The sequence below is a fragment of the Panulirus ornatus genome, chromosome 11 (genome assembly GCF_036320965.1).
Source record: "Panulirus ornatus isolate Po-2019 chromosome 11, ASM3632096v1, whole genome shotgun sequence".
Lineage (NCBI taxonomy): Eukaryota > Metazoa > Arthropoda > Malacostraca > Decapoda > Palinuridae > Panulirus > Panulirus ornatus.
This window is the reverse complement of record NC_092234.1, coordinates 4,771,504-4,794,941: the sequence shown is the minus strand read 5'-3', so window position 1 is coordinate 4,794,941 and position 23,438 is coordinate 4,771,504. Positions and strand designations below refer to the sequence as shown.

Sequence of the window (23,438 nt, the reverse complement as noted above, 5' to 3'; positions counted from 1 at the left end):
CAACAACTGACTCACTTCCCAAGCTCTCTCATCCCCAACAGACTTCATACTTGCCCCTCTTTCCAGGACTCTTGCATTTACCTCCCTAACAACCCCATCCATAAACAAATTAAACAACCATGGAGACATCACACACCCCTGCCGCAAACCTACATTCACTGAGAACCAATCACTTTCCTCTCTTCCTACACGTACACATGCCTTACATCCTCGATAAAAACTTTTCACTGCTTCTAACAACTTGCCTCCCACACCATATATTCTTAATACCTTCCACAGAGCATCTCTATCAACTCTATCATATGCCTTCTCCAGATCCATAAATGCTACATACAAATCCATTTGCTTTTCTAAGTATTTCTCACATACATTCTTCAAAGCAAACACCTGATCCACACATCCTCTACCACTTCTGAAACCGCACTGCTCTTCCCCAATCTGATGCTCTGTACATGCCTTCACCCTCTCAATCAATACCCTCCCATATAATTTACCAGGAATACTCAACAAACTTATACCTCTGTAATTTGAGCACTCACTCTTATCCCCTTTGCCTTTGTACAATGGCACTATGCACGCATTCCGCCAATCCTCAGGCACCTCACCATGAGTCATACATACATTAAATAACCTTACCAACCAGTCAACAATACAGTCACCCCCTTTTTTAATAAATTCCACTGCAATACCATCCAAACCTGCTGCCTTGCCGGCTTTCATCTTCCGCAAAGCTTTTACTACCTCTTCTCTGTTTACCAAATCATTTTCCCTAACCCTCTCACTTTGCACACCACCTCGACCAAAACACCCTATATCTGCCACTCTGTCATCAGACACATTCAACAAACCTTCAAAATACTCATTCCATCTCCTTCTCACATCACCACTACTTGTTATCACCTCCCCATTTACGCCCTTCACTGAAGTTCCCATTTGCTCCCTTGTCTTACGCACCCTATTTACCTCCTTCCAGAACATCTTTTTATTCTCCCTAAAATTTACTGATAGTCTCTCACCCCAACTCTCATTTGCCCTTTTTTTCACCTCTTGCACCTTTCTCTTGACCTCCTGTCTCTTTCTTTTATACTTCTCCCACTCAATTGCATTTTTTCCCTGCAAAAAACGTCCAAATGCCTCTCTCTTCTCTTTCACTAATACTCTTACTTCTTCAACCCACCACTCACTACCCTTTCTAAACAGCCCACCTCCCACTCTTCTCATGCCACAAGCATCTTTTGCGCAATCCATCACTGATTCCCTAAATACATCCCATTCCTCCCCCACTCCCCTTACTTCCATTGTTCTCACCTTTTTCCATTTTGTACACAGTCTCTCCTGGTACTTCCCCACACAGGTCTCCTTCCCAAGCTCACTTACTCTCACCACCTTCTTTACCCCAACACTCACTCCTCTTTTCTGAAAACCCATACTAATCTTCACCTTAGCCTCCACAAGATAATGATCAGACATCCCTCCAGTTGCACCTCTCAGCACATTAACATCCAAAAGTCTCTCTTTCGCACGCCTGTCAATTAACACGTAATCCAATAACGCTCTCTGGCCATCTCTCCTACTTACATAAGTATACTTATGTATATCTCGCTTTTTAAACCAGGTATTCCCAATCATCAGTCCTTTTTCAGCACATAAATCTACAAGCTCTTCACCATTTCCATTTACAACACTGAACACCCCATGCATACCAATTATTCCCTCAACTGCCACATTACTCACCTTTGCATTCAAATCACCCATCACTATAACCCGGTCTCGTGCATCAAAACCGCTAACACACTCATTCAGCTGCTCCCAAAACACTTGCCTCTCATGATCTTTCTTCTCATGCCCAGGTGCATATGCACCAATAATCACCCACCTCTCTCCATCAACTTTCAATTTTACCCATATTAATCGAGAATTTACTTTCTTACATTCTATCACATACTCCCACAACTCCTGTTTCAGGAGTATTGCTACTCCTTCCCTTGCTCTTGTCCTCTCACTAACCCCTGACTTCACTCCCCAGACATTTCCAAACCACTCTTCCCCTTTACCCTTGAGCTTCGTTTCACTCAGAGCCAAAACATCCAGGTTCCTTTCCTCAAACATACTACCTATCTCTCCTTTTTTCACATCTTGGTTACATCCACACACATTTAGGCACCCCACTCTGAGCCTTCGAGGAGGATGATCACTCCCCGCGTGACTCCTTCTTCTGTTTCCCATTTTAGAAAGTTAATACAAGGAGGGGAGGATTTCCGGCCCCCCGCTCCCGTCCCCTCTAGTCGCTTTCTACGACACGCGAGGAATACGTGGGAAGTATTCTTTCACCCCTATCCCCAGGGATAATATACATATATATATACATATACACACACACACACATACACACACATACGCACATACACACACACACACACACATACATATATATACATATGAAAATATGTATATATATATATATATATTCTTCATACTATTCGCCATTTCCCGCGATAGCGAGGTAGCGTTAAGAACAGAGGACTGGGCCTTTGAGGGAATATCCTCACCTGGCCCCCTTCTCTGTTTCTTCTTTTGGAAAAAAAAAAAAAAAAAGAGGGAAGGATTTCCAGCCCCCCCGCTCCCTTCCCTTTTAGTCGCCTTCTACGACACGCAGGGAACACGTGGAAAGTATTCTCTCTCCCCTATCCCCAGGGATAATATATATATATATATATATATATATATATATATATATATATATATATATATATATATATATATATATATACAGAGAGAGAGAGAGAGAGAGAGAGAGAGAGAGAGAGAGAGAGCCAATATCCTCTACTGGTCCTCCTCATACTTTAGTGAAAGACTAAGTAATAAAATCCTATTCAGGATATGACTGTCTTCAAGTTATTTACTGACTTTTTTTTAAAATGTCCGCGTCGTAGGGCGTCGTGGGCGGCGCTTGCATCTCCGCGATATTCATGCAGACACCCTGCCTGCCACAACACTGCCTCGACACCTACATTTCAACTCCATTTAATGCATCTTAATGATAAAGATTTGTCATGTCACTGTGTCAGATTATGGCTGAAGCATTCACGAGACAAAGAGTAGGTATACTTACCTTTAACAGTTTGTACTGAAGGAATATAATGAATGTAGAGAGTAAGAGGTTCTTGAAGTTAAGCCAAGTCGGGGATATGGCGGCACTATTGCCAGTGCCAGATGTGATCTGTGTGGAATCCCTCGAGTCAAGTGAAACTTTTGTTCTTCAATTTGCATATCAAACGTGACTGATTCTTATCTTTGATGTAGTTGATGTACCATCATATCAATTTAAGATGAGAGTATCTTTGAGACGGAATGATTTAACATGCGTATGTACGCATATAAGAATCGCGATATGAAAAAAAAAATATAGTCATAAAAGTGCGTGTTGATTTTTTTTCTTACTTTCCATTAGATGATATATGATAAATGGTATATGATGTAAGAAACTTTTGAAAAATGTTGGAATTTATGAGAGGACAAACAACAGCAAAGTCAGGAAGCCATAGTCTGAGACGCAGTTGGCAACGCTGTTGCATTATCGACACGTACAGTTTGTGCGTTGGACGCGTAACATGACGTCGCGTTTCATGACCTATACGTCTGTTGGTATGATGTAACGTCACTGTTGTTATCACGACTGTTATGTTCCTCGGGGACATTCTACACTCAAATAACGAATATGATAAATTCCATAAACTGCATTATTTATGTATAAAGGAGAGATTACGTGTGCATTGCTCGTGACTTGTTCTTTATAGAATAAAAATAAATGGATATAATTTAGAAAGCAGATCACCAGAATCTTTATCTATGACACATTTAGCAATCAAACTGATAGTCAACGTTTTATAGTATTATCTTTAAGGAAAACAGATTGATGAACATGAAAGAGATGGAAAGAATTGATTAGAATTTCTTGAACTGCGAGTCTATTGCATTTTTGATAACATGTAAAGTTACTGGAGAGAAAATACTTGGTTAAAGTAACATCTTTTAATGTTTGTCTGAACATTTTATCAAAAACTCTACAATCACTTACAAACTCCTACTTACTCGTATTTTGTCCATGTGTTCTGTACATTTTTATTCTATTTTGTAAAATATCACATATATTGGTCATACATAACACACACTGTCACGCAGATTCCTCCCTTCCACACTTAACACAAAAAGTTCTCACACATTTATTTTCACACCAACGCATTATCATTAAATACCAGATTTCTTCTTTCTTCTTCGTTAATAAATGATGTATGAAACACAAGACAGTTATCCTACAAATGTGTGACTATAATACAATGTATAAAGCAGGTCATGACGTAGAATATATAGTCCATAATATGCCAAGTTGGTTTCATTGCTGTGTTGTGTATTATATCCAGTGCTTCTTTTAGTAATGAATTTGATGCTTCGTTCAATGAGGAATTTGACGCTTAGATTAACGATGAATTTGATGCTTCGTTTAATGGGGAATTTGACACTTAGATTAATAATGAATTTGATGCTTCGTTTAATGGGGAATTTGACGCTTAGATTAATAACAAATTTGATGCTTTGTTTAGTGAGGAAATTCACGCTTTGGTCAATAATGAATTTGATGCTTCGTTTAATGAGTAATTTGACGCTTTGATTAACTATGAATTTGATGCTTCGTTTAATGAGTAATTTGACGCTTTGATTAACTATGAATTTGATGCTTCGTTTAATGGGGAATTTGACGCTTAGATTAACAATGAATTTGATGCTTCGTTTATTGGGGAATTTGATGCTTGTATTCTTCACTGGAATGGAATGTGATAATTTGTCTCTGTAGTTGGCGCTGGTTTGGGAAAATGGCACACTTAAAGTCACCAAAGTTGCTGTTGTCTGTCAGTATAATATCTGGCTCTCATGAAGCAACGTCGTGTCTAGTAATGACTGTATTTAAGCTATTTGTTTACTTGTCATGTTCTTTCCCTTTCATCGAGTTTTTCCACAGTCTGTTTTTATGTCGATTCGTCTGCAGAGTCATTTCATCATGTTTGATACTTATTTACATTTTCTTTCTGTAAAATCGTTTATGAAAACAGATTCGAATTATCTTTCTCTCATTCCCTAACGTTGGTCGTCAGAATTAGCGGTCATTCTTAAGGCTATATACAGACCAGCTGACACCAACATAACCTGGACCTCAACATGTACACTATAGTGATGAGGATTGCGGTGACAGAGCAGGCCCAGGACCCTACCAGCCCCGTCACGATCTTGTTGAAGGTGTGGAGGTCGTCCAAACCATAGGACTCGTCTCGATCCTCGAAGTTCTTCTTACAGGAGTAGGCCACCTCGTTCCACGAGAGGTTGAGGTCGAAAGCGATGCAGGTCTGCCTGAAGCCCTCAGTCAGGGTGAGGGCGACGGAGAGGGCGAGTGCGGTCTGCACCACAGCGATGGCCAGGGTGATCAGGGAGTAGAGACGGGAGAAGGCGAAGGGAGGTGGGTCTCCCTTGGTCCTCCAGACGTGCAGGAGGCCACAGTGGGAGAGCAGCATCGTCCCAGAGAGGAGGACGACGATGACGGGCAGGAAGGCCGTCAGCTTGCACGAGGTCAGGTCTTCGTTGCCCCAGTAGATACTGAAGCCGGGCGGTACCTCGACGAATAGCGGGCACCTCTTACGCCGGTACTCCCACCTCGAGGCCACCATGGCCATGGGCGCGGTCACCATCAGCGACGTGACCACGGCGATGAACTGTAGCACGATGCTGAAGACCTCCAGACGTGCGGTCGTCGTCTCGTCCGCCGCCTCCGCCCTGGTCGGATCATCGAAGTGGTGGTGGCGGGGGTCGTGGCCTCGCTTGTGGTGGCGGCCGCGGGTGTAGCGAAGACTCCGCTGAGTCCAAGGCCGTTGTTGGGGAGGTGGTGGACCGGTGACTGGTGTCTGGCTGGTGACGGGAGGTGACGGTAGGGGGAATACTACCACGTCTTGGTGATGAGTTGGCACTGCCTCGGTTGTCCTGGCGTCTGGGTGAATGGTCTTGTCTGTTGTTGTTGTGACGTCGGGGTGAGTGTGTGGCAGCTGACCTGTGTGGTCGTGGGGAGGGTCCCCGAGGGGAGACGAAGACCTCCTCTCCCCTGTCCTGTGTGACGCGTCGTGGGGAGCGCGGGGACCGGCGACTCCTCTTGCCCCGACTAGCGTCAGGGTGGTGGCGAGGGGAGAGATCCCTATGTAGTTGTGAGGGGTCGCCGCCCCTGTGGTCTGCTCGCCGACCATTGTCTTCCCCCCAGCCTCCCATCGTCTCCCTACCTAGGAAGAAGAGAGACATAAGAGACAAGTGTCTGCTGGTATACACTAGGGTAACTGTCACGTTCATGGGTAGACAATGGAAATGTTCAGCAGGTTGGTCACATCCAGCATAAAGGCCAAAGGTAGGATGTTCCTCTGCAGGTTGGTCGCCTCGCTCATTACGGCAGAAAGAACTGATAGAGAAGGTCTAGAGGAAGAGCAACAGAAATAGTACCGGAATTAAGAGAACTGAGTTGTAGTTAGAGATAAGAAGCCATACATATATCCACCATGGAAGAGAGAAGAGTGAGGAGTGACTTGAATCTATAACGTAGAAACATACAACAATGGTTATGAACTAAAATGGAACATTAAACTTACTGGGAGAGAATTAATACTTTTTTTGTATAAGAATCATATATGATGGGACAAACTGGTCAATGAGACGATTAATGTTAACATGAAAAAGAAACTTTTATATTGACTTTCAAAAGACGGGGCCCCACGAAGCTCCCTCCTGGTGCAGTTAATCTCGAGTATAAATGCATCATGCAAATGCATGCTTTACCTAAAACATATGAAATCAGACGCTAATCATTAGAATATCTTCCTCGTATGAAGCAAAGCCTCGCGAGGATTCTGGGTAGCGCGCGTGACGTCACGGTCGGCACACACGTCAACATGGTGCTCTTATCATACGTGTTGATACACGTCACTTAAGGCCACCCGGATGTTGTCGTACATATAACATTATCTTTAGTGTAATATGTAAAGAATGTTCAGTGTTAGTACGCTGGTGCTGACAGTGACTATGCCCATGTGTCTTAGGAACATGTAGAAGCTATGGTAAATAAGCTTAGTTAAGAAGCAATTATTTATTGTTTCCAATCATCTTTTGTTTACTTTATGAAGCAAACGAAAGATGTTTGGAAACAGTAATTACATTTATGATGTCATGATGGTGTTTTAAAACCAGGGCATTTTTTTTTTTAATATAGTAGTAGGTGAATTTCTTCAGTAGGTCCCCCCCCCCCATACTCTTGAACAATAAAGATATTTAACCCTACAGAAAGTTGTCATTTTCAGACCATTTTGGTACAACAATATCATTTATAATATTCCTAATGAGTTTCTGTCATGATAGTTATTCTTTTCTTCATCTCCACGTACATAATTGGGATCTTCTGACAGTTTGTGCCAATAGTGACCCATCCTCAAGATAAGTAATGTCTCAAAACTGTGGAAAATGATTGTTTGGAAACACAGACATGATATTCATTCCCAAGGTAACACCATTGACTGTATACTCTCTCACTATTGTACAAATACATAATTACAGTGGATAATTACAGGAAATGTTTACAGAGTACAATGAATTTCTCTGTTTCTATGAACACTAGGATTTGTAGAAAACGAGCAAGTTACAGTAGACAGTGAGAAAAAAAATGTATGTGGGAATTATGTATGTACGTATGAATGTATGTTGTGGACGTATTGGTTATCAAAGAAAATCTAATAATTATTAATAGAATAAAAGTCTCATAAATAAGAAAGTAGCGCGATGCCAGTGTTGCCATTATATCAATATAGAGTTATACGTTTGATGGTTCTTATATCCTAATAACTGATAAGGATTTCTCTTTTGCCTTCCGGAACCTGGCATTTGAACGATACGTTCTTAGAGATGAAAGTGTATTGTTGCTTATATTTATGTATTTATTTATTATATTTAATCGCTGTTTTCCGCGTCAGCAAGGTAGCGCCAGGAAACAGATGATGAATGGCCCATTCAGTCATATATATATATATATATATATATATATATATATATATATATATATATATATTTTTTTTTTTTTTTTTTTTTTATACTTTGTCGCTGTCTCCCGCGTCTGCGAGGTAGCGCAAGGAAACAGACGAAAGAAAATGGCCCAACCCCCCCCCCCCCCCATACACATGTACATACACACGTCCACACACGCAAATATACATACCTACACAGCTTTCCATGGTTTACCCCAGACGCTTCACATGCCCTGATTCAATCCACTGACAGCACGTCAACCCCTGTACACCACATGACTCCAATTCACTCTATTCCTTGCCCTCCTTTCACCCTCCTGCATGTTCAGGCCCCGATCACACAAAATCTTTTTCACTCCATCTTTCCACCTCCAATTTGGTCTCCCTCTTCTCCTCGTTCCCTCCACCTCCGACACATATATCCTCTTGGTCAATCTTTCCTCACTCATTCTCTCCATGTGCCCAAACCATTTCAAAACACCCTCTTCTGCTCTCTCAACCACGCTCTTTTTATTTCCACACATCTCTCTTACCCTTACGTTACTTACTCGATCAAACCACCTCACACCACACATTGTCCTCAAACATCTCATTTCCAGCACATCCATCCTCCTGCGCACATCTCTATCCATAGCCCACGCCTCGCAACCATACAACATTGTTGGAACCACTATTCCCTCAAACATACCCATTTTCGCTTTCCGAGATAATGTTCTCGACTTCCACACATTTTTCAAGGCTCCCAAAATTTTCGCCCCCTCCCCCACCCTATGATCCACTTCCGCTTCCATGGTTCCATCCGCTGACAGATCCACTCCCAGATATCTAAAACACTTCACTTCCTCCAGTTTTTCTCCATTCAAACTCACCTCCCAATTGACTTGACCCTCACCCCTACTGTACCTAATAACCTTGCTCTTATTCACATTTACTCTCAACTTTCTTCTTCCACACACTTTACCAAACTCAGTCACCAGCTTCTGCAGTTTCTCACATGAATCAGCCACCAGCGCTGTATCATCAGCGAACAACAACTGACTCACTTCCCAAGCTCTCTCATCCCCAACAGACTTCATACTTGCCCCTCTTTCCAGGACTCTTGCATTTACCTCCCTTACAACCCCATCCATAAACAAATTAAACAACCATGGAGACATATATATATATATATATATATATATATATACGCGCGCGTGCGTTCATGATATAAACGAGCTTGCTTAGACATGAAACACTGTGTGACTTAGATCCAAACTGAATATTTATCTTGAGACTTATCTCTAAACAACAATGATGACTTTGACAAAGATGGCGGGCATGATTTAAGCGTCGCCCGCTTGGTACCTGTGGCGCTGGTGGAGCAGTCGGCCTCAACCTTCCTGTCGGTTCCTCTGGAATAAAAAAAACTTTCGCTGAACGACCGTCTAGCTGTACTATTTCCCTTCCCCGCTCTCTAACTGTGGCCTAATGGCTGTTCCTCCTTCCACAAGGGAAAGATAACTGATCCCTGAGTTCGTTATGAGGCTGTGACGTCACTGGGCCCCGTTTGCCGGACGGTGAGTTTCTATAACAACTTGATCACGTCAAGATTCATAACTACATTCATCGTATCGATAACAGCGGTTGTGATATTCGTTCTAACTTTCTATCTGGATTAGATAATATGTCTCTCAGAAGACTTACTGTACTCATATTTAATATTTAGTAACGTAGTTTTGGTCACCGGTAATCAGATGCACCATCTTATCATGTGCTCCGCTGATAACAGGGGACATCGCTTTTTGAAAAAGTTGAAGAAACTTTTAAACTAATTATTTTTAGTCTCGTTTTATGCATGAGTAATCTCAGAGTCACTGTAAGATTCCTCTAGATAAGTCTCTACGCCATGTGAACAAATTTACTGTTTGATTAATTGATCGTTAGAAAAATGATTAATGATTTAACACTTTATTTATGTTTCTTCCTAAAATATCTTTAGAGAAAACGTTTTAATTATGAGAGAAAACGTAAGGATTTGTATCATTTAATGATAGACTTATTCATTTTTCCTCAACTCGTTAGGGGAAAAGTCTTACCTTTTTCGGGGTGAGGTTAAAAGCTGGTCCAATATTACGTTGTACCGTATCATACCACGACGCTCGGTGCCTCCAGGTCAAACCACAGTATCTTAGGGTAACCCCATCACATCACGGTACCTCAGAGTACCCTGTCATACTACGGTTCGTGGGGGTACCTCGTTGTACCGTGGTGCCTGGGGGTATCTCGTCACACTACGGTACCTGAAGATCCCCCTCAGCCATGGTGTACCGCAGGTGTACCTCCAGTGTACCGTGGAATGTAGTCTTAGGTGTCGGAGTAAGACAGGGTACCCCAAATACTGTGTTGGTACGGTTAATCCCAGATGTCTTAGTCATAACATGGTACCTGGGTGTACCCCGTCGTACCACAGTACCTGGGATATCCCGCACCAGGTTGTACCACGTCATACAATGGTACCTGGTAGTATCCCGTCATACCACAGTACCTGACGGTACTCTGTCATACTACGGTACCTGGGGTACCCCCACCACAATGGTGCCTGGTGTAACTCGTCATACTATGGTACCTGGGTACCCTGTCATACCCTCAGCATTCTTAGGTATCATGGTATGACGGGGTATACTTAGGTACCAGTATATTATGGTATCTTAGTATTCGTGGTACCCCAGGTACCGTGGTATGAAGGGTACCTCCATGTACCGTGTGTGGCGGGGTACAGTGTACGATGGTACTTGTGTTAGTGTAAATATTAGATAAAATCATATCTGCAAGATGGCCATGTACCATGATATGACAGGGTACCAACCACACTTACCAGTACATGTTGAACTACCTGCAGATACCATAAGATGATGGAGTAGTACCTGCAGGTACCGTAGTATGATGGGGTATCCTCAAGTACCGTGGTATAATGGGGTACCGTTATGTACCGTAGAATGACGTCCACACACGCAAATATACATACCTGTACATCTCAACATATACATATATATACACACACAGACATATACATATATACACATGTACATAATTCATAGTCTGCCTTTATTCATTTCCATCCCCACCCCGCCACACATGCAATAACAACCCCCCCCCCCCCTCATGTGCGCGAAGTAGCGCTAGGAAAAGACAACAAAGGCCCCATTCGTTCACACTCAGTCTCTAGCTGTCATGTAATAATGCACCGAAACCTCAGCTCCCTTTCTACATCCAGGCCCCACACAACTTTCCATGGTTTACCCCAGACGCTTCACATGCCCTGGTATAATCCATTGACAGCACGTCGACCCCAGTATACCACATCGTTCCAATTCACTCTATTCCTTGCACACCTTTCAGCCTCCTGCATGTTCAGGCCCCGATCACTCAAAATCTTTTTCACTCCATCTTTCCACCTCCAATTTGGTCTCCCACTTCTCCTCGTTCCCTCCACCTCAGACACATATATCCTCTTGGTCAATCTTTCCTCACTCATTCTCTCCATATGACCAAACCATTTCAAAACACCCTCTTCTGCTCTCTCAACCACGCTCTTTTTATTTCCACACATCTCTCTTATCCTTTCATTACTTACTCGATCAAACCACCTCACACCACATATTGTCCTCAAACATCTCATTTCCAGCACATCCACCCTCCTGTGCACAACTCTATCAATAGCCCATGCTTCGCAACCATATAACATTGTTGGAACCACTATTCCTTCAAACATACCCATTTTTGCTTTCTGAGATAATGTTCTCGACTTCCACACATTCTTCAACGCTCCCAGAACTTTCGCCCCCTCCCCCACCCTATGATTCACTTCCGCTTCCATGGTTCCATCTGCTGCCAAATCCACTCCCAGATATCTGAAACACTTCACTTCCTCCAGTTTTTCTCCATTCAAACTTACCTCCCAATTGACTTGTCCCTCAACCCTACTGTACCTAATAACCTTGCTCTTATTCACATTTACACTCAGCTTTCTTCTTTCACACACTTTACCAAACTTAGTCACCAGTTTCTGCAGTTTTTCACACGAATCAGCCACCGGCGCTGTATCATCAGTGAAAAACAACTTACTCACTTCCCAAGCTCTCTCATCCACAACAGACTGCATACTTGCCCCTCTTTCCAAAACTCTTGCATTCACCTCCCTAATAACCCCATCCATAAACAAATTAAATAACCATGGAGACATCACACACCCCTGCCGCAAACCTACATTCACTGAAAACCAGTCACTTTCCTTTCTTCCTACACGTATACACATGCCTTACATCCTCAATAAAAACTTTTCACTGCTTGTAACAACTTGCTTCCCACACCATATATTCTTAATACCTTCCACATAGCATCTCTTTCAACTCTATCATATGCCCTCTCCAGATCCATAAATGCTACATACAAATCCATTTGCTTTTCTAAGTATTTCTCACATACATTCTTTAAAGCAAACACCTGATCCACACATTCTCTACCACTTCTGAAACCACACTGCTCTTCCCCAATCTGATGCTCTGTACATGCCTTCACCCTCTCAATCAATACCTTCCCATATAATTTCCCAGGAATACTCAATAGACTTATACCTCTGTAATTTGAGCACTCACTTTTATCCCCTTTGCCTTTGTACAATGGCACTATGCAAGCATTCCGCCAATCCTCAGGCACCTCACCATGAGTCATACATGCATTAAATAACCTTACCAGCCAGTCAACAATACAGTAACCCCTTTTTTAATAAATTCCACTGTAATACCATCCAAACCCGCTGCCTTGCTGGCTTTCATCTTCCGCAAAGCTTTTACTACCTCTTCTCTGTTTACCAAATTATTCTCCCTAACCCTCTCACTTTGCACACCACCTCGACCAAAACACCCTATATCTGCCACTCCATCATCAAACACATTCAACAAACCTTCAAAATACTCACTCCATCTTCTCACATCACCACTACTTGTTATCACCTCCCCAATAGACCCCCTTCACTGAAGTTCCCTTTGTTCCCTTGTCTTACGCACTTTATTTACCTCCTTCCAAAACTTTTTATTGTCCCTAAAATTTAATGATACTCTATCACCCCAACTCTCATTTGCCCTCTTTTTCACCTCTTGCACCTTTCTCTTGGCCTCCTGCCTTTTCCTTTTATACATCTCCCAGTCATTTGCATTATTTCCCTGCAAAAATCATCCAAATGCCTCTCTCTTCTCTTTCACTAATAATCTTACTTCATCCCACCACTCACTACCCTTTCTAATCTGCCCACCTCCCATGCTTCTCATGCCACAAGCATCTTTTGCGCAAGCCATCACTGCTTCCCTAAATACATCCCATTCCTCCCCTCATATATATATATATATATATATATATATATATATATATATATAGGATAGGGGAGAAAGAATACTTCCCACGTATTCCCTTCGTGTCGTAGAAGGCGACTAAAAGGGGAGGGAGCGGGGGGCTGGAAATCCTCCCCTCTCAATTTTTTTTAATTTTCCAAAAGAAGGAACAGAGAAGGGGGCCAGGTGAGGTTATTCCCTCAATGGCCCAGTCCTCAGTTCTTAACGCTACCTCGCTAATGCGGGAAATGGCGAATAGTTTGAAAAAAAAAAAAAAAAAATATATATATATATATATATATATATATATATATATATATATATATATATATATATATATATATATTATTATTATTATTTATTTATTTCATTCTTACTATTCGCCATTTCCCGCGTTAGCCAGGTAGCATTAAGAACAGAGGACTGGACCTTTGAGGGAATATCCTCACCTGGCTCCCTTCTCTGTTCCTTCTTTTGGAAAATTAAAAAAAACTGAGAGGGGAGGATTTCCAGCCCCCTGCTCCCTTCCCTTTTAGTCGCCTTCTACGACACGCAGGGAATACATGGGAAGTATTCTTTCTATATATATATATATATATATATATATATATATATATATATATATATTTTTTTTTTGCTTTGTTGCTGTCTCCCACGTTTGCGAGATAACGCAAGGAAACAGACAAAAGAAATGGCCCAACCCACCCCCATATACATGTATATACATACACGTCCACACACGCAAATATACATACCTATACATCTCAATGTACACATATATATACACACACAGACAATACATATATACCCATGCACACAATTCACACTGTCTGCCTTTATTCATTCCCATCGCCACCTCACCACACATGGAATACCATCCCCCTCCCCCCTCATGTGTGCGAGGTAGCGCTAGGAAAAGACAACAAAGGCCCCATTCGTTCACACTCAGTCTCTAGCTGTCATACAATAATGCCCAAAACCACAGCTCCCTTTCCACATCCAGGCCCCACACAACTTTCCATGATTTACCCCAGACGCTTCACATGCCCTGATTCAATCCACTGACAGCACGTCAACCCCGGTATACCACATCGATCCAATTCACTCTATTCCTTGCCCGCCTTTCACCCTCCTGCATGTTCAGGCCCCGATCACTCAAAATCTTTTTCACTCCATCTTTCCACCTCCAATTTGGTATCCCACTTCTCCTCGTTCCCTCCACCTCCGACACATATATCCTCTTGGTCAATCTTTCCTCACTCATTCTCTCCATGTGCCCAAACCATTTCAAAACACCCTCTTCTGCTCTCTCAACCACGCTCTTTTTATTTCCACACATCTCTCTTACCCTTACATTACTTACTCGATTAAACCACCTCACACCACACATTGTCCTCAAACATCTCACATCCAGCACATCCACCCTCCTGCGCACAACTCTATCCATAGCCCACGCCTCGCAACCATACAACATTGTTGGAACCACTATTCCTTCAAACATACCCATTTTTGCTTTCCGAGATAATGTTCTCGACTTCCACACATTCTTCAAGGCTCCCAGGATTTTCACCCCCTCCCCCACCCTATGATTCACTTCCGCTTCCATGGTTCCATCCGCTGCCAGATCCACTCCCAGATATCTAAAACACTTTACTTCCTCCAGTTTTTCTCCATTCAAACTTACCTCCCAATTGACTTGACCCTCAACCCTACTGTACCTAATAACCTTGCTCTTATTCACATTTACTATTAACTTTCTTCTTTCACACACTTTACCAAACTCAGTCACCAGCTTCTGCAGTTTCTCACATGAATCAGCCACCAGCGCTGTATCATCAGTGAACAACAACTGACTCACTTCCCAAGCTCTCTCATCCCCAACAGACTTCATACTTGCCCCTCTTTCCAAAACTCTTGCATTCACCTCCCTAACAACCCCATCCATAAACAAATTAAACAACCATGGAGACATCACACACCCCTGCCGCAAACCTACATTCACTGAGAACCAATCACTTTCCTCTCTTCCTACACGTACACATGCCTTACATCCTCGATAAAAACTTTTCACTGCTTCTAACAACTTGCCTCCCACACCATATATTCTTAATACCTTCCACAGAGCATCTCTATCAACTCTATCATATTCCTTCTCCAGATCCATAAATGCTACATACGAATCCATTTGCTTTTCTAAGTATTTCTCACATACATTCTTCAAAGCAAACACCTGATCCACACATCCTCTACCACTTCTGATGCTCTGTACATGCCTTCACCCTCTCAATCAATACCCCCCCATATAATTTACCAGGAATACTCAACAAACTTATACCTCTGTAATTTAAGCACTCACTCTTATCCCCTTTGCCTTTGTACAATGGCACTATGCACGCATTCCGCCAATCCTCAGGCACCTTACCATGAGTCATACATACATTAAATAACCTTACCAACCAGTCAATAATACAGTCACCCCCTTTTTTGATAAATTCCACTGCAATACCATCCAAACCTGCTGCCTTGCCGGCTTTCATCTTCCGCAAAGCTTTTACTACCTTTTACTATATATATATATATATATATATATATATATATATATATATATATATATATATATATATATATATATATATTTTTTTTTGCTTTGTCGGTCTCCCGCATTTGCGAGGTAGCGCAAGGAAACAGACGAAAGAAATGGCCCAACCCACCCCCATATACATGTATATACATACGTCCACACACGCAAATATACATACCTACACAGCTTTCCATGGTTTACTCCAGACGCTTCACATGCCCTGATTCAATCCACTGACCGCACGTCAACCCCGGTATACCACATCGATCCAATTCACTCTATTCCTTGCCCTCCCTGACGATTCTATCTTTAATATTCACACTAACACAAGTACCATCGTACACTATACCCCGCCACACACGGTACCGTTCATACCAGGGTACCCCATCATCTTCTGGTATCTGTAGTATTCACTACAGTACCAAGTCTTTCTATATTTCTTTTTCAATGTGTTGTACTTAAATGTTACTTATACTAGCCATCTTAATTTCATTTGATTCGCTTTCAGTGTTACACTTATTGTTATATGCTGTGGGTTGTGTTATTCCCAGTGTTTTTCTGCTTTGCGTCTCACATTTCATTTCCTAGTTTTGTGATGCATTATTTTTTTCTCTTTTTGTAGCTTCCTGATGATGCCTGTGTAAGTGGAAGCTTCAGTGTAGTAAATGAAGAACTCCGGATAACTGGTGTTTGAACACCCAACTAATGGTAGGATAACAGAGAGAATTAGAGAACATAAGAAAGAATATTAATAACTCTAAATATGTTTCTATATATTTCTTTTTCAATAAGTTGTACTTAAATGTTACTCATACTAGCCTTCTTAATTTCATTTGATTCGCTTTCAGTGTTTCACTTACTGTTATATGCTGTGTATTGTGTTATTCCCAGCGTTTTTCTGCTTTGCGTCTCACATTTCATTTCCTAGTTTTGTGATGCATTATTTTTTTCTCTTTTTGTAGCTTCCTGATGATGCCTGTGTAAGTGGAAGCTTCAGTGTAGTAAATGAAGAACTGTGGACAACTGACATTTGAGCACCTAACAAATGGTAAGATAACAGTGAGAGAATTAGAGAACATAAGAAAGAATATTAATAACTCTACATATGTCTTTCTATATTTCTTTTTCAATACGTTGAACTTATATGTTACTCATACTAGCCTTCTTGATTTCATTTGATTTGCTTTCAGTGTTTCACTTACTGTTATATGCTGTGTGTTATGTTATTCCCAGTGTTTTTCTGCTTTGCGTCTCACATTTCATTTCCTAGTTTTGTGATGCATTATTTTTTTCTCTTTTTGTAGCTTCCTGATGATGCCTGTGTAAGCGGAAGCTTCAGTGTAGTAAATGAAGAACTCCGGACAACTGGCGTTTGAACACCCAACTAATGGTAGGATAACAGTGAGAGAATTAGAGAACATAAGAAAGAATATTAATAACTCTATGTTCTATAGTTCTTTTTCAATACATTGTACTTAAATGTTATTACTCATACTAGTCTTCTTAATTTCATTTGATTCACTTTTAGTGTTCCACTTACTGTTATATGCTGTGTGTTGTGTTATTCCCAGTGTTTTTCTGCTATGCGTCTCACATTTCATTTCCTAATTTTGTAATGCATTATTTTTTTCTCTTTTTGTAGCTTCCTGATGATGCCTATGTAAGCAGAAGCTTCAGTGTAGTAAATGAAAAACTCCGGACAACTGGTGTTTGAGCATCTGACTAATGGTAGGATAACAGTGAGAGAATTAGAGAACATAAGAAAGAATATTAATAACTCTAAATATGTCTTTTTACATTTCTTTTTCAATACGTAGAACTTAAATGATACTCATACTTGCCTTCTTATTTTCATTTGATTCGCTTTCAGTGTTACACTTAGTTATATGCTGTGTGTTGTGTTATTCCCAGGGTTTTTCTGCTTTGCATCTCACATTTCATTTCCCTAGTTTTGTGACGCATTATTTTTTTTCTCTTTTTATAGCTTCCTGATGATGCCTGTGTAAGCGGAAGCTTCAGTGTAGTAAATGAAGAACTCCGGACGACTGGTGTTGAGCACCCAACTAATGGTAGGATAACAGTGAGAGAATTAGAGAATATAAGAAAGAATATTAATAACTCTAAATATGTTTCTATATTTCTTTTTCAATAAGTTGTACTTAAATGTTACTCATACTAGCTTTCTTAATTTCATTTGATTCGCTTTCAGTGTTTCACTTACTGTTACATGCTGTGTATTGTGTTATTCCCAGTGTTTTTCTGCTTTGCATCTCATTTCCTAGTTTTGTGACGCATTATTTTTTTCTCTTTTAGTAGCTTCCTGATGATGCCTGTGTAAGCGGAAGTCTCAGTGTAGTAAAATAAGAACTCCAGACAACTGGTGTTTGAGCACCCAACTAATGGTAGGATAACAGTGAGAGAATTAGAGAACATAAGAAAGAATATTAATAACTAAATATGTTTCTATATTTCTTTTTCAATATGTTGTACTTAAATGTTACTCATACTAGCTTTCTTAATTTCATTTGATTCGCTTTCAGTGTTTCACGTACTGTTACATGCTGTGTGTTGTGTTACTCCCAGTGTTTTTCTGCTTTGTGTCTCATTTCATTTCCTAGTTTTGTGACGCATTATTTTTTTCTCTTTTTGTAGCTTCCTGATGATGCCTGTGTAAGTGGAAGCTTCAGTGTAGTAAATGAAGAACTCCGGACAACTGGTGTTTGAGCACCTAACTAATGGTAGGATAACAGTGAGAGAATTAGAGAACATAAGAAAGAATATTAATAATTCTAAATATGTTGTGTTCAGTGTCTGCACACACACACATATATATTACATTTTTAAATGTTGAATTTAATTACAAAATAGGCATTATAAAAGTCACAGAATGTTGGATCTCAATAATTTATTAAAGTCCATTATATTGACACAATATTCATGTGCCTTAAATGCATCAGTCTATACAAAATAATGACCCAAACTTGATGGTAAATACACCAATTGAAAAGTTAAATTTACAGAGGAAAAATGGCCTCTCAACCAATTTTCTGTGAAGAATTTTTTTTGACTCCTTTTCTTTTTACCATAGGTGTGTGTACTTATGTCTTGGTTCGTTGTGTGCTGGGCTTGCGTTTGGTGCCTGCCAGAAATAATTTACCAGTCTTGCAGGCTCGCACGATCTCCCTGGCCAGCAAAGTGTTGACGCTGAGGATGTTACCTGCAACACGATGCCTCATCCCGTGTCTGTAAGGAGGAGTCATTACTGAACACTTGTGAGACAAGACTCCAAGATATACTCTGCCTCCATAGCACATCTCCAGCCACTAAGTTTTACGTCCAAGATGTCTAACTGTGGTAAGGAAAAGGAGATTGAGAAAGTAGTAGAGGAACTGTTCCAATAACTCTACACAAAACTGTTACTCTCCTTCCAGATAACTCATGTATCATTCACACACACACACACATATATATATATATATATATATAAAAGAAAGCAGCAGGAGGTCAAGAGAAAGGTGCAAGATATGAAAAAGAAGGCAAATGAGAGTTAGGGTGAGAGAGTAGCATTAAATTTTAGGGAGAATAAAAAGATATTTTGGAAGGAGGTAAATAAAGTACGTAAGACAAGAGAACAAATGGGAACATCGGCAAAGTGGGATAATGGGGGAGGCAATAACAAGTAGTGGTGATGTGAGAAGATACAGTGAGTATTTTGGTTTGTTGAATGTTTTTGATGATAGAGTGGCAGATATAGGGTGATTTGGTGTGTGAAGTGAGAGGGTCAGGGAGAATGATTTGGTAAACAGAGAAAAGAGAGTGAAAACTTTGTGGAAGATGAAAGCCGGCAAGGCGGTGGGTTTGGATGGTATTGCAGTGAAATTTATTAAAAAAAAGGGGGTGACTGTGTTGTTGACTGGTTGGTGAGGATATTCAATGTATGTATGGTTCATAGTGAAGTGCCTGAAGATTGACGATATGTATGCATAGTGCCATTGTACAAAGGCAAAGGGGATAAAAGTGAGTGTTCAAATTACAGAGGTATAAGTTTGTTGAGTATTCTTGGGAAATTATATGGGAGGGTATTGACTGAGAGGGTGAAGGCATGTACAGAGCATCAGATTGGGGAAGAGCAGTGTGGTTTTAGAAGTGGGAGAGGATGTGTGGATCAGGTGTTTGCTTTGAAGAATGTATGTCAGAAATACATTGAAAAACAGATGGATTTGTATGTAGCATTTATGGATCTGGAGAAGGCATATGATAGAGTTGATAGAGATGCTCTGTGGAAGGTATTAAGAGTATCTGGTGTGGGAAGTAAGTTGCTAGAAGCAGTGAAAAGTTTTTATCGAGGATGTAAGGCATGTGTACGTGCAGGATGAGAGGAAAGTGATTGGTTCCCAGTGAATGTAGGTTTGCAGCAGGGGTGTGTGATGTCTCCATGGTTGTTTCATGTTTATGGATGGGGTTGTTAGGGAGGTAAATGCAAGAGTTCTGCAGAGAGGGGCAAGTATACAGTCTGTTGTGGATGAGAGAGCTTGGGAAGTGAGTCAGTTGTTGTTCACTGATGATACAGTGCTGGTGGCTGGTTCAAAAGAGAAACTGCAGAAGTTGGTGACTGAGTTTGGTAAAGTGTGTGAAAGAAAGCTAAGAGTAAATATGAATAAGAGCAAGGGGCAAGTTAATTGGGAGGTAAGTTTGAATGGAGAAAAACTGGAGGAAGTAAATTGTTCTAGATATCTGGGAGTGGATTTGGCAGCTGATGTAACCATGTAAGTGAAAGTGAGTCACAGGGCAGGGCAGGGAGCAAAGGTTCTGGGAGTGTTGAAGAATGTGTGGAAGGCGAGAACATTATCTCGGAAAGCAAAAATGGGTATGTTTGAAGGAATGGTGGTTCCAACAATGTTTTATGGTTGTGAGGAATGGGCTATAGACAGGGTTGTGCAGAGGGTGGGTGGGTGTATTGGAAAGGAAATGTTTGAGGACAATACGTGGTGTGAGGTATTTTGATCGAGTAACGAAAGGGTAAGAGAGATAAGTGGTAATACATAGAGTGTGGTTGAGAAAGCAGAGGAAGGTGTGTTGAAATGGTTTGGTCACAAGGAGAGAATGAGCGAGGAAAGAATGTTAAAGAGGATATATGTGTCAGAGGTAGAGGGAACGAGGAGAAGTGGGAGAATTATATGAGGTGGAAGGATGGGGTGAAAAAGATTTTGAGCGATTGGGGCCTGAACATACAGGAGGGTGAAAGGTGCGCATGGAATAGAGTGAATTGGAACGATGTGGTATACCGGGGTTGATGTGCTGTCAACTGATTAAACCAGGGCATGTGAAGCGTCTTGGGTAAACCATGGAAAGTTTTGTAAGGCGAGCTGTGGTTTCAGTGCGTTACACACGACAGCTAGAGACTGAGTGTGAACGAATGTGGCCTTTTTTTGTCTTTTCCTAGCGCTATCTCGCAGGGGGTGGGGATGCTATTTTATGTGTAGCAGGGTGGCGATGAGAATGGATGAAGTCAGCAAGTATGAATATGTACATGTGTATATATGTTTATGTCTGTGCATGTATATGTATGTATACTCTGAAATGTATAGGTATGTTTATCTGTGTGTGTGTGTGTGGGCGTTATGTACATACATGTGTATGTGGGTGGGTTGGGCCATTCATTCGTTTGTTTCCTTGCGCTACCTCACCAACGCAGGAGATGGCGATTAAGTATAATGAAAAAATATATATCTTATTTATTAAGTAACTCTACAGTCCCTTGTGTGAGGCTCCTACATCTTAAAGGCTGTGCTACAACCAAACTACATTCCTCTACTGGACAGATGAAATTATATACAATAAAATGTGTGTGTGTGTGTATATTTAATGATGCCTAATTCTAAATGCCAATCAATACATTGTAAATATGACAGAAAAAATCATGAAGGAACTTTACCATCAGCTTTATATATTACCTGCAAATGAATGACCTACTAAGTGATGATACAACATACTTTAAACTCATTAAGAACCCCCTAGATGCACTTAATTCTCACTTTAATAAAGAACTGAAGTTGTTTAAAGGTAACTTTTCTCTTGTCAAAAGGTTTGTCATCTTTGTCCCCTTCATTGCCATACATGTATGGACTTATCAAAACACAAAGCTCAATTTTCCATGGGCTCCATCGCATATCAATGATCAAAGTGGTTAGTTTATTAAGCCCATTAGTGGGTAAGATATCAAGTTCTAATATCATGAACAATGTAGGTTAAGCTTAATGATATCAATGCTGACTTTGATTTCAAACTGGTTAGTTTTGATGTTTCATCTTTGTTCGTAAATGTTCTACTTGATGACACCTTAGAATAGTTGGTGTGAGCATATCCCAGCCTATTCCTGGCAAATGCATACCCCAACCTGATGCGCAAGTATCCCACCCTGCCACATGTGTATCCCTACTCGGGCACATGCCGTCTCCAACCTAGCAAATGATATTTCTACCTGATGGATGCATATCACAGCCTATCTCAAGGGTATCCCAACCTGACATGATACAAATACTAAAATAAGTGAATTGTGAGTCATGGAACTCAGAATGCTTCCGTGGTAAATGATATAAATGAACGAGTATTAAGACCAAGCAAATCCTATATACTCTATCAAATTTCCTTATGAAAAAAAGTATAACTTTATGACTTCAATGTTCTCAATTATAATGATTTACCTGTACTCCAGCAAGGCTGGTGGCTGCAACCTCTCTAATTTACTGAAAAAATTATAACCAACCCACCAAATGTCTGTCACTGATTTATCTACAATAAATGGGAATAAAGATAATGTGTTCTCACCCTTAATGTAACAACTTTCTAAGAATTACATTCCCACTCATCTCTGGACAACCTTCAATGGTATGATGTCGCTTTATGTTATTGTATTGGCAGTGCATTAATCCCCTTCCATGCTAAAGGGGAATTGGAACCTATTAGGGAGATAGAGACTCCATGATGTGATTATATTGTATATGGGACATTACTGGTTGCCGAGTGGATGGTGGTTACACTACAAGAGAGGAATCACCTTCGAGAAGGATCTATCATCATGATCGAGAACAGATGGGAAAATAATACAGTGATCTCGAGGACCTTCCAGATGCAAGGTAGCATACCTTAATCTGCTCCCGTGTGGAGTACAGTCTCAATAAACCTCACAGAAAAGGTACTAGGGCTATTATACTACTACTACTACTGCTACTACTACTACTACTACTGTTACTACTACTACTACTACTTATGATAATGATAATTGATAATAGTTCTGTGGTCTTCAATGTAAAATTACATGCGATAATTTAACTTGAAATATTTCTGCAAGCATGACTATTATAAGTTCTTTCATAATTACACATCTGACGT

The 23,438-nt window shown here is 40.8% G+C and overlaps 2 protein-coding genes and 2 long non-coding RNA genes across 18 annotated transcripts in view; 1 reads left to right on the top strand and 3 right to left on the bottom strand.

Annotated features, from left to right (window-relative positions):
• The window catches only part of LOC139751229 (uncharacterized), a 35,558-nt gene extending 32,352 nt beyond the window's left edge, over window positions 1–3,206 (bottom strand). For 3 of the 7 annotated variants that reach the window (XM_071666442.1, XM_071666440.1, XM_071666454.1), the window contains exon 1: window positions 3,113–3,205. The gene's annotated coding sequence lies outside the window, so the exon portion shown is untranslated. Of the gene's footprint in view, window positions 1–2,907; window positions 3,008–3,112 lie in introns of all 7 variants that reach the window. The other 4 variants (XM_071666445.1, XM_071666451.1, XM_071666447.1 and 1 more) reach the window with 4 other exon arrangements.
• Window positions 1–18,803, top strand: part of LOC139751232 (uncharacterized) — a 179,943-nt gene extending 161,140 nt beyond the window's left edge. The window contains exons 3-8 of one of the 2 annotated variants that reach the window (XR_011713314.1): window positions 16,669–16,754; window positions 17,009–17,094; window positions 17,351–17,436; window positions 17,689–17,774; window positions 18,031–18,115; window positions 18,699–18,803. This is a non-coding gene — a long non-coding RNA (uncharacterized lncRNA). The other variant, XR_011713315.1, reaches the window with a different exon arrangement.
• On the bottom strand, window positions 4,018–9,586 carry LOC139751228 (uncharacterized). Its single transcript, XM_071666439.1, has 2 exons — window positions 9,444–9,586; window positions 4,018–6,317 (listed from the first exon to the last, which is right to left on the bottom strand). The coding sequence occupies exon 2, from the start codon at window positions 6,282–6,284 to the stop codon at window positions 5,172–5,174; it is 1,113 nt and encodes a 370-aa protein (XP_071522540.1). The 5' UTR covers window positions 6,285–6,317; window positions 9,444–9,586; the 3' UTR covers window positions 4,018–5,171.
• Window positions 18,804–18,934: 131 nt separating the features above from the next.
• The window catches only part of LOC139751231 (uncharacterized), a 67,022-nt gene continuing 62,518 nt past the window's right edge, over window positions 18,935–23,438 (bottom strand). For all 8 annotated transcript variants that reach the window (XR_011713313.1, XR_011713306.1, XR_011713310.1 and 5 more), the window contains one exon: window positions 18,935–19,289. This is a non-coding gene — a long non-coding RNA (uncharacterized lncRNA). The remainder of the gene's footprint in view (window positions 19,290–23,438) is intronic.

Excerpts from the sequence above, each read along its gene's own strand:
- LOC139751228 (XM_071666439.1), bottom strand. The coding sequence starts at position 6,284 with ATGGTCGGCGAGCAGACCACAGGGGCGGCGACCCCTCACAACTACATA.